This window comes from Stomoxys calcitrans, chromosome 2 (assembly GCF_963082655.1).
Source record: "Stomoxys calcitrans chromosome 2, idStoCalc2.1, whole genome shotgun sequence".
NCBI lineage: Eukaryota > Metazoa > Arthropoda > Insecta > Diptera > Muscidae > Stomoxys > Stomoxys calcitrans.
Genome location: NC_081553.1, coordinates 220421320 through 220433369, shown reverse-complemented (window position 1 = coordinate 220433369; position 12050 = coordinate 220421320). Strand labels below are relative to the sequence as shown.

The following is a 12050-nucleotide window of genomic DNA, read 5'->3' as shown; positions in this document are numbered from 1 at the left end:
CTGGTATACGTTTTTCACTTCACATTGAATTTGGCCCTCATCGGTGGGTGAACAAAACAATAAATTATGAATTCCTCTGGGCCAGAAAATTTATTAAAATTTTTTTCTTCTTCAAACCTCAGCAGACATACTGCTGCCCAGCCGCCATTTGACATTACGAGTCGTAAACAATTAACCAGAGTTGCGCAGAAAAATGTTGTTGGACAAATGACCCTACCTTCTAACCATGACCACTTGTTCGCAACGTGTTCGCATTTTCGTCGTCACCATTTTTTTTATAGGCGTTCTGACAGTTATTCAGGCGAAATTTCTTTATGTAGTTGTACAAATAAGACAACCTTCTATCGTTGAGCCATGGGTAGAGTTCAACAAAGTTGCCCAATTGTGATTGTAAAACCAAATCGCAAACAGGGTTGTATTTTATATATTTAACGGTTTTCTATTTAAAACCATACAGAATTATATTTGAATAATATAGCGTGGGCAATAAATAAAAATATTAAGAAGCAGTATTCGCTTTGAAAATAAAAGCACTATATTCCAACCACAAATTCTTTTATTTTTTCTTTTTTGTTATGGTATTTTCAATGTTTTTGAATTGTATACCTCTTCTTCACATTTGTTTTTGTTATTACCATTAACCAACCCCCAAAACTAAATTGTGCGGTAAACGTTACAATTGTCAACGCACTCATTTGAATTGCAAATGTCATTCGTCAAATGTTAAATAAAGAAACCATAGAACTTAAATTTAAACATACCTTGATATAAAATAAACGTAGTCTATAGAAAACTGACAAAAGAAAAAGAAAATTCATATTTTTCATATAATATTTATTAAAATTTTTGCATTTTTAGAAAATAAATCAAGTGTAAATAGTGTAAATAAGGAAACAAAGTTTTCAATCAGCAAATTAACAAGTTCAATACCATTGAAAAAGCGAGTGTTTTCTAATCTGCTTCCTATTCAAAAAAAAAAGAATAAAAAAACCGAAGTGTCGTGTTGCAAATCCATTTTAATACCACAACGGAGCAGAGAACGACAACAAATCCAATCGTAAAAGAAAAGAAACGTTCATTCAATATATAAACAGCAACAATATTAAAAATAAAAATAGCAGATATGATGTTTATGACTTCGAAGCAATTAAAACAACACAAATTTCTTATAATTATTACAATCTATTGTTATCTATTGGAAAAATCAATATTGATGTGTAATTGTGTTCATGGTTATAGGTATATTTACTTATCATTTTAACCAATTTCTTTATAAAATTTCATTAATCATAATGCTTTAATTTAAATGGAAATTTCAATAAATATTCAGCACAGCTTTCAATTAAACTTTCATCAGAGTTAACTGTCATCTTTTTTTGTATGGTCTAAATTGTAACTGACATTTATGATTATCTTGTGTGCTCACATACATACATAAGAACATGCATACATACGTACGTATTATGCATATAAAGGTGCCTCACTATAGAAATGTTCACAAAAAACATTATAGAACTTATAATAAATAAGTTTTATATGAAATCGATCGTCACTTAAGCTGTTATCACACTATATGTTCTTGTCACTTTTTATATATCATTGGTATTTCAAATTGTCTATTTTCGTATGAAATAACCTAAAAATCGACCAGGCCCGAAGGGCAACGAATGATAGATGGTCACAAAGAGAGCTGTGAGCATTCCAAAACTATGTGGCCTCATCTAGACATGAAGAGGTCTACTGCTTTGCCGTCATTGACTAGAACAGACGTCTCACTCATTGTGTCCGTCGTGACAGGTCAATGTCTAATCGGAAAACATGCTGACAGACTGAAGATTGCCAGCAACGACTTTTGCAGAAGCTGTGAGGACATCGAAGAAGAAGAGACTATAGAACACTTTCTGTGTGTGTGTGTCCCGCACTAGCAGTTAGAAGGAGTTCGTTAAGGTTCTTATTTCTTTGAGAACTGGTCTGATTAAGCGGATGTGAACATTCGCAAGTTATTAGGGTTTTTAAAGCGATCTGGATGGTTCAACGGTAGGAACTAGACGGCATCTTCCTTCTTCTGATCCTATGGTATCACAATGGACGAAAACGTCTAAGTGAGTCTAATGGCAGACTGCCACTTAAACCTAACCTAAAAATTTAACAACAGCTCATATTTGAATGAGTAAGGCCTGGTTTCTTATTCCCCGGTTACAATTTATCATAACGATTATCTTCTGATTATAGGAATTTGGTTTTCTGAATATATGCTTATCCTAGCGATAAACCTATCCGGTAGATGCGTGCCGGTTAGTGACTCATGATAAATGACCCGATAAATACAGCTGTGATTCTTAAAAACAGTTGCATATTTTGGTACTTTTATCGACTATTCAGCCATGAAATCGGTTTTATTTAGGATTTTAAAATAAATTCTGTAAAAATGGGATTTATTTTTGTATGGTAAAGCCTGCATAGAAACACAGGATTTAGCACTTAAATCTTGAAAAGGCCATAAATCCGTATTTTGTGGCCAATGTAAACGTACTTTTACTTGTGGATATATTTCGTTATTCAATATTCAATACGGGGGAAAGTAAAAAATCACAATACTACATCGTTAAAAACAGCAACAACAAAACCAAGTATCTGACAATGGAATTCTGGAGTACAATTAAAGAAATTTGAGAGTTGATCATCATCTAAAATTTTAAATTTTTAATAAATTTCCTTAAATAATTATTACTTCTATTACCAGCTTCTATCTAGTTTCTTAAGTATTTGTGTTGATTTTATTAAATGTGACTCTTTTGTATATTTTGTATACGCGACGTGAGGCGCCTTTATGTTCTTGTTCAAATGTTAAGACTTACATGAAATTCTAAACTAATAGCTTTGACCACATTTCTTGTCTTACATTACAACATTTTAGTTGCTAGTTTGTTTGATAGTGTGGAAGATTTTAGACACATCAAAAGATGTTATTTTTATTTTCTCAATATAAACGAATTTAACATAATAACCTTAACAAATTCGTGAATTTCAACTGAAGGGCTTTTTATAAGCCATTATAAGTGAGAGCACTACCAATATTGGACACATTCATAAGTGGGATTCGTATGTTTACAATGAAATGGTTTTACAGAACGTTATTTCACTACTTATATATGTTTTTGAAGATTTATACCCTACACCACTACTGTGGTACGGGGTATTATAACTTAGTGAATTTGTTTGTAACACCCAGAAGGAAGAGAGCTAGACACATTGATAAGTACTCAGAATCATTTTCTGATTCGATTTAGCTATGTCCGTCTGTCTGTCCGTCCGTATGTCCATGTTAATTTGTGTACAAAGTACAGTTCGCAATTTTCATCCGATCGTCTTCAAATTTGGTTATAGCTCACATATATATGTTCGTCCTGACTAATATTGCAATAGTATCGTCATTTGTAAACCAATTCTCATGAAATTTAGCACAAGGGAGTCTCGATATGTCGACAATGTCTTTTTCTATGGTTTTAACTATGTACAGGGTGGCTGATGAAAGCCGCTACCAAAAAAAAATGTAATAACTTTTTTTCTATTTAATAATAATAATTTAATAATTAATTTAATTAATTAATTAATTAATTTAATTAATAATAATTTAATAATTAATTTAATAATTTAATTTAACATGAATAAAAGAAAAATGTATTCCATACACCGAAAAAAAAATGTAGCAATATTCATCATTGTAGCAATATTCATCAGCCACCCTGTATGTCAATTGTGAGATAAGTTCTCATATATATTTTCGTTAGATTTTGACTAATAGTGACTCCCCTATACTTCGTAATCTACTCCCAAGGGCCCATTTAAGGTCCATATTGACTTGAATTGGGAGAATTTTAGGGTTGGGGCGGCCGGATGGGTACTTAGACCCCAATTTTAGATGACGCAATTTTCATCCGGATAGCCCACAATTTTTAAATGGTTTCTCTCATGGCTTCCAAATGACTTTATTAAATTTAGTTTAATTCGGTCTATACATTGATATAGCTTCTTTATAAATCGATCTCTTGATTTTTACTTCCCATTATCGTTTTAAATATAGGTGATGGAAAATTAACGTTAGTATCGATACTATCGATATTTATTATTAGAAATATCGATAGTTTGCCAGCTCTACTCTTGAAGCCGTCACACCTAATATGGATAAAAAGTCTTCTAACCATAGACGAAACGCGTTCCATAGTGGTCGGGTGTGTTGCGATCTATGGCTTTCCTTTTCCATTTCCAATGAAAATCTCCCATCATTAAGCTCGTCTCGAAAGAGAAACTAACATTCTTGGCATAGTTGTTGAAAGTGAAAACACAACGCCTCATTTCAAATTTCAGACAAATCGGATAAGAATCCGCACTCCGGAGGCTCAAGAAATCAAAATCCAAGATAGGTTTATATGGCAACTATATAAAAACATGGACCAGTGTAACCAATTTATAATCCCAACCAACCTACACTAATATGAAGTATTTCTACAAAATGTTAAGCGCCTAGCTTTATTCCTTTGAAAGTTTGCGTGCTTTCGTGCCAGACGAAAGGACGAACATAGCTAACTTTTTGAAGAGGTATCATTGCTTCGGCGGTAGCGTCTAGAAGGCATCTTTCATCTTCTGATCCTGTAGTATCACAATGGTGTATCTTCAATTTGCAGACTGCCGCTATAACCTAATCTAAGACATCATACTAACTACTAATTTGGGTAAATTATTGTAATTTCATATATCTATCCCATTACAATCTTTCTTCAAACAAAAAAAAAAAACAGAACAGATAGTGCTGAATCTTTACAGCATCTGGAAACGAGTCTATCACTACCCGACATTTTGCCAATACCATCAAAATCCTATGATAAAAATCGAGCTCCCAAACTACTGGGACAACCAACGGTGGTATATTTTCATGTGACGGTATTATCTTTGGATTCCATAAATGAGGAATCTATGGTGAGAATATAAATCGCAAAAACATATCAAACAAAGTAATTTTCCTTCTTTCTTATTTTACAGACCTATGTAACTGATATATTTCTAGCACAAAGTTGGCGTGATCCTCGCTTACGTTTGCCTGAGAACATGAGTGAGGAGTATCGCATATTAGATGTCGATTGGCTGCACAGTATATGGCGCCCTGATTGTTTTTTCAAAAATGCTAAGAAGGTTACATTTCATGAGATGAGTATACCCAATCATTATTTGTGGCTGTATCATGATAAAACGCTGCTCTACATGGCCAAGTAAACACTAAAGAAAAATATACATTGGAAAAAATAAAAGATCCAGCATATCTCTGCGACTTTCTTATTTTTCAGATTGACTTTGGTGTTATCATGTGCCATGAAATTTGAATCGTATCCGCATGACACTCAAGTATGCTCCATGATGATAGAAAGTCGTAAGTAAAGAAAATTTATAGAAAAGTCTAATATTTGGTACCATATATGCATATTTTAACTCTTAAGAGGTTAAGCCTCTCGAAAGTATTGACTCATTCTAACGGTACTCTTGAAGAATAGCACCAAAAGAGAGAAGATAATTAGTTGGTTTAAGGCGTGAGTTAAGTGCAAAAGTAAAGTGAAAACAATATAATATTAGAAAAAATAATTTAAATTTATATTGACAAAATTTATAATGGATATTGAAAAGAAAGGTACTAACTTGGGTTTTATATAGTTTTGTGTATGTTAAGTTGTTATATAGGTTATTTAAAAATAGTGTTTTATTTGTATGTTTTGTAATGTTATCTCGTCATTATAATTGAGCTTAAAGAAGGGTTTTAGTTCGCCCTTGAACTCCCCATTGATATTTTACACCAATGTCAATGGTGGTCTTAAGATGCTACGTGCAAAATTTTACATGCTACTTTTTGCAACCTGTGAAGTTATGACCAAAATACTAGAGAGACCTCCATGTTTTTTTTTGTCAGTTTCCTATTTCTTTATATACATATTAGGGCGGGGGGATTAGTATGGAAGGAAAAATATTTTAATGGACCCTTCGCGTTTCTAATTTTTGGGATTGTACTGAACAATTGTACTGCACCATAAGTCTACGGTGAAAATCAAGCCTCCAGATTTTGATTTCTCAGATTTTTGTCACGTTTTTATACCTTCTACTATAAGATGGGGGTACACTAATTTCGTTATTACGTTTGTAGCACCTCGAAATATTCGTCTAAGACCCCAAAAAGTATATATATTCCTGATCGTCATGACATTTTAAGTCGGTCTAGCTATGGCCCTTCGTCTGTCTGTCTCTCGAAAGCACGCTAACTTTCGAAAGAGTAAAGCTATGCCCTTGAAATTTTGCACAAATACATCTTATTAGTATAGGTCAGTTGGGATAATAAATGGGCCATATCGATCCATGTTTTAATATAGCTGCCATATAATCCGATCTTGGGTCTTGACTTCTTGAGCTTCTAAAGGGCGCAAGTCTTATCCTATTTGGATGACATTTTGCACATATCATTTTGGTATGACATCCAACATTCTATTTGACATTCTGAGCCTCTTAAGGTGCAATTTTTACTTGATTTGCCTGAATTTTTGGTGTTGATATTTTTATATGACTTGTGCTTGATATAGCTCATATATATTTAAAAAAGTTATTCAAAGAACTTGACAAATGCGATTCATATAAGATTCGGCCCGGCCGAACTTAGGACGTTTTTACTTGTTTTTTAATTTTTTCAACAAATTTCATTTGGCTTATATTTTGTAATTTTGATATCTATTTCAGTATCCCACACGGTTAATGACTTGGTTTTCATATGGAATATGACAGATCCCTTGGTTGTCAGCAGCGAAATTGAATTGCCTCAGTTGGATATATCGAATAACTTTACAACAGATTGTACGATAGAATATTCAACAGGTATATAATTCACATATACATATGTACATAAGAAAATATCAACTATGTGATGATGGTTGCCCATCCCTGCATTTTTTTACAGGAAATTTCACTTGTCTGGCCATTGTTTTTAATTTACGCCGCCGCCTGGGTTATCACTTACTGCATACGTATATACCATCAGCATTGATTGTTGTCATGTCTTGGATCTCGTTTTGGATTAAGCCCGAAGCAATACCAGCACGTGTCACACTGGGTGTGACCTCACTGCTAACACTGGCCACACAAAATACACAATCGCAACAGTTACTGCCACCAGTGTCGTATGTTAAGGCCATAGACGTCTGGATGTCTTCATGTTCAGTGTTTGTTTTCCTATCACTCATGGAATTTGCCATTGTGAATAATTATATGGGACCGGTGGCGACAAAAGCCATGAAAGGTTATTCCGATGAGAATATAACGGATTTTGATGATATTAAGGTAAGTAGTAATCGAACGCAAAATTATTAATTATGCCAATTTTGAGTTATTCGAAGTAATCACAAAATAAAAAATTTTAGTAAGAAGCTTTATTTTAAGAGTTATCCATTATCAAAATTTTGAATTTTTGTCGTCGCACTATTTATACATAGTTTTTCTGCAGGACCACTAACATTTTATATGTGTTCGGTTACTTGTCAATTAAAAAATTGTAGGAGAGTAAGAACAGCTTATACTCTCTCTTGCTATTTATGTATACATATGTTCATATTATTAAAAGGCCAAGGGTTTTTAAAGGCGAGTTTGTGGTACTTACTACGGTCAAACAGCCGAATGGATTTTGAAGAAATTGGCATCAATCGAAAGATATTTTTTCAGAGATGCTTGAAATATGCATGAAAATAAATTTTCCAAAAAGAAAGACCACGAAAATGAGAAATAAAAGAAGAAGCAGAAAAAGCAAATTGTTTTTGCTTTTCTCTTAAGCATCCGTTATTTGTGTGAATCCAATGTCATTTGGTGGGAGCATGAGATAAGTAAGAGTAAGAAAGGCAACTGGTAGATGATGTGTGTGAGAAAGAGTATCACTATTTAGCTGAGAGTGCAAAGAGGACTGAAATAAAAGAGAAATTTTTGTGCTCTCAAAATTTTACAGCAAATGTCAAGCTTATAGGTGTCGGTAATTATTTTATTTTTCTTCAAAACAAGCAGCTCTGCCGAAAAAAATTGAAGAAATCAAATTAACAGCAAAAAGAAAAGAAATAAATGAAGGAATGATACACTTATTGGAAGCTACGACTACCGAAAACTACAATAATATCGTATACGCGCATTACGCCATAGTTTGTCATAAAGCTGACAAAATATCTGTGGCACTATCGATATTTAATTTTTTGACTGAATATCGATTGATATTTTTTAGATGGATACTATCGCAAAAGTTAACTTTTTTGCAAAACTAAACAAAAAAGCAATCCGACACTGAACGTATCCTTTAAGATACATTACGCCTATTAAGGGCGCAATTTTCATCCGATTATGCCAACATTCTGTACAATAATTTTGTACAATAAAATCTGATGTGCATTGATATTGCTTCTATATAAATCGATCTCCTTATTTTTACATCTCATTTTCGTTTGAAATAAATGTGATGGGAAATTATAATCGAAAATATCGAATGCTGTGATTATTGATAGTTTGCCAGCTCTAGTTTGGCAAGATGCAACCATAAAACCCAGATGTTTCTATTACAAATACATTTTTATAAGGATATTTTTATTCTGTGTATTGTAAAAGAGGGCATAACAGAGCTTGCCTGGTTAAATTAATAAGCCGGTTTTCATAAAACATTTTTTCGATGTTGCAAATTGCTGCAGAGAAAAAGACATACATCAACAATTTGCAAGCTTTCAATTATTAAACTCTCAAACTTTTGCTCGCACTCTCCCGCTCCTTTCTGCTGGCAAATAAAAGCTGTGTTCGGGAACTCAAAAAGTTGTGCAAATTTGCACAAATTTTTGTTGGAAGTCGTTCGCGTACTTTACTTGCCAGTAGAAGAGAGAGCAGAAAGAGCAAATTTTGACAGATCAAACTAGAGAACCTGCAAATTTGTACTGGGACTTTTCTTGCCAGCAGAAATTTGCAACTTTGAACAGATGTTTTGTAAAGATCAATTGTTTTATGAAAAACAGCTGTTACATGAAAATCTAACACCAAAATGGATCAAAAAGGCAGAGGTAAGTAAAAAATAAAAATATGGTTTACTGCTAATTATTAAATTTGTTTAATTTTTATTTACTTTTAATGAAGATTCAAGGCACCAGTCAGAGTTAGGGTACAGAAAACTCGCCAAATGATGTAATTTTATTTTTAATGAAGATTCAAGGCACTTTTAATGAAGATTCAAGGCACCAGTCAGAGTTAGGGTACAGAAAACTCGCCAAATGATGTAATTTTATCTCAAGTCGGTTTTTATACATTAGAAGGTAAGTGCAAAATTTGAGGAATTATTTGGAAAATCTTGAAAAATTAAAACATTGTATCCTTTCAGACATCAAGAAAAGAGCTATTATCTGTTTCTTAAGTGTATTGATGGAATCATCCTCATCGGAGAGCTACGACGAAATCAACACCTTTCCTTTGAATTTGTTACGGAGGGAAGATGCTGCCATGGGATTGAGTGTATCTGGCTGGGCAGTTAAACAAGTGGCGCACAGTGGGATTAGAAAAAAATTAGTGCAAATTAGTCTGCCAAATGTGAACGGAAACAGATATCTTCAATGATAACAAAGTGTCCGTAGCCGCCACATGACCAAATGAAAAGCTCCCTTGGCCTCACATCAGTGGTCATAGCAATTTGTCTAGCCACAATATCCACAAGCATTAGATGGTTAGTCCAAGGTTTCTTTGAATCGAAGACATTATTTGTTGAAGTACGTAAGTCTGTACAATAGACTTGACAGACAAAATTATTGACATTTTGTTGACTTTCAACAAATTCTTTAGTTGAGGTAGTTGTGAAAATATGTGTACTACTATGTAGAAAAAAACAAAAATTAATATTTTTTCATTTAACTTATTTTAAAAAATTCGGCATAAAAATATGTATTTTGTATTCAGAAAAAAATTTTTAAGAGTGTTTTTTACCTTTTTTTACTTTAATTAATTGAGACACTAGAGGGTGCGTGAGATCATGAGTATTACTCTGCGGGCACCAAAATTAACATTTTTAAGGGTAATAGTAGAGAGAGTGACAAGGAAAACCCCGAGAGCTGCATTAAAACGAACGAGACAAAGCAGCGCGAGCCGAACAAAGAAAATAAAAACACCACCACCCGAAGCAAAGCACATGTGTTGGCTGGTTGGATAGTTTTTTTTTGTCTTGCTTATGGATAAATTGTTGTTTTTGTTATATGTTGGCTTGCAAAGAAAGCCTTTCAACAACAAATTTGTACTTTGGGTCGTTGAGATTCAAAATAAATTATTGCAGGAAAATTAACAACTTTCGTAGTTGTTTTTTCGACCAAAGTCGTGTTTTTCAAAATTATTTTTATCTGTTTATGCCTGCTGATGCTCGACGAATGGAAATTGTCCAACGAGAGGATCGGGAGCAGTAGTCCCTCAAGCGTCTTCACAACTAATGAGAAAAGGGAGATCGGTCTGTACAACCCCCCCCTTTCCAAGTTTCAGTAGCGGGATCATACTGCCCATCTTCCACACATCGGGTACTATTATAGTGTTCAGACAGGCTGAGAACAGTTGTAAGGTACTCGACTCCAGGCAGCATCAATGTAGAGATTCCGTTGGGACCAGCGACTTGGCACTACGGATAACTTTCATAGCTTCGTGCATGATAATATGTGATGGCTGTCCAACCACGAATGGCTCCCCTTCTGACCTCGACCCCCTCGGGTCAATAAATTGACTTTTATCTAAGGAAAATACCTCACAAGTATCGCCAGCATTTTTTATTTTAAAACAATTGTTTTCCTAAACAAGCAAATAAAGAACCAACCAGAACACGTATACCACGAATGGCTCCCCTTCTGACCTCGACCCCCTCGGGTCAATAAATTGACTTTTATCTAAGGAAAATACCTCACAAGTATCGCCAGCATTTTTTATTTTAAAACAATTGTTTTCCTAAACAAGCAAATAAAGAACCAACCAGAACAAAAATCAGCTGTTTTTCTGCAAATTTGCACTGAAAGTCGTTCGCGTACTTTTGCTTGCAAATTTTTTAAAGAGAGAAAAATGGCTTTTACTCTCCGGCAAATTTTTACTGGAAGAGGACGCGAACAGACCTAAAGTAAGCAAACGTACTACAGTAACATGTGTACACACACACACTTGTTATCCCTCGATGCGTTCACCATTTTATCGAAATTACTTGTTTTTCTTAATAAAATCAGCTGATTTTGATAAATTGATGAAGGAATAGAGTGTCAAAATGTTTGTGTTTCTGATTCGTAGTGACATTTTTGATTGATTTGGTTGTTTCTTTTTCTATTTTCAGAATCCTCATCGTGCTTCAATAATAGAACCACAATATGACACATTTTGCCAAGGGCATGCCACAGCTCTATTTATTGACAAATTCTCGCGATTCTTTTTTCCATTTTCATTTTTCATACTAAATATTGTTTATTGGACGACATTTCTTTAATCCTGGCCTATTATTGGAAGTTTCCTTCTGATCACAAACACAAACACGAAGTGCCTTCTCTTACCGTAGAACAAACAACAAAATCATGCCAGCAAAAAACATTTGTTTTAAAAATGTAAATATATTTAGTAATTTGTTGGAGATGAGACAAAAAAAGATTACGAAACAAAACAAAAATGCAATAGAATTGCATTAAACAATCAATTTGTGGTTTCTGGTTTTCGTTTTTTTTTTTTTTGTAATTATTTTTATTATTATTTACTATATCAAGAGATGTAATAGTAAAAAAAGAACTTATAGCAAACTAAACGATATATATATTTATACGTATGTGTATATTTCTTTAACCGATTCTTTGGCATAACATCGAGTATAAAGTTATTTTTTATAAATGAAAAAAAAAAAAACAGAAAAACATAGAATAGGGATAAACAAATATTAACTAGAGAATAAAGTATAATAATACATTGAATTTAATTACACATGTATGTATGTATGTATGATTAGTTTGTAA

General features: G+C 33.4%; 1 protein-coding gene and 1 long non-coding RNA gene across 2 annotated transcripts; both read left to right on the top strand.

The window, feature by feature from the left end:
- The first annotated feature begins 803 nt into the window (after positions 1 to 803).
- LOC106096368 (glycine receptor subunit alpha-2) lies at positions 804 to 11740 on the top strand. Its single transcript, XM_013264075.2, has 7 exons — positions 804 to 1239; positions 4800 to 4977; positions 5041 to 5267; positions 5343 to 5425; positions 6772 to 6906; positions 6989 to 7368; positions 11387 to 11740. Exons 1-7 carry the CDS (start codon positions 1124 to 1126, stop codon positions 11534 to 11536), a joined length of 1269 nt encoding a protein of 422 aa, XP_013119529.1. The 5' UTR covers positions 804 to 1123; the 3' UTR covers positions 11537 to 11740.
- On the top strand, positions 7526 to 9897 carry LOC106096370 (uncharacterized). Its single transcript, XR_009396893.1, has 3 exons — positions 7526 to 9107; positions 9181 to 9356; positions 9422 to 9897. It is a non-coding gene; the product is annotated as an uncharacterized LOC106096370 (long non-coding RNA).
- Positions 11741 to 12050: the final 310 nt, after the last annotated feature.

What these genes read in the sequence shown, in the direction of transcription:
- LOC106096368 (XM_013264075.2), top strand. Translation starts at nt 1,124, where the DNA reads ATGATGTTTATGACTTCGAAGCAATTAAAACAACACAAATTTCTTATA. An exon ending in CTCCATGATGATAGAAAGTC is followed by an intron (nt 5,426 to 6,771) that starts GTAAGTAAAGAA and finishes TATCTATTTCAG; the next exon opens with TATCCCACACGGTTAATGAC. An exon ending in CGGATTTTGATGATATTAAG is followed by an intron (nt 7,369 to 11,386) that starts GTAAGTAGTAAT and finishes TTCTATTTTCAG; the next exon opens with AATCCTCATCGTGCTTCAAT.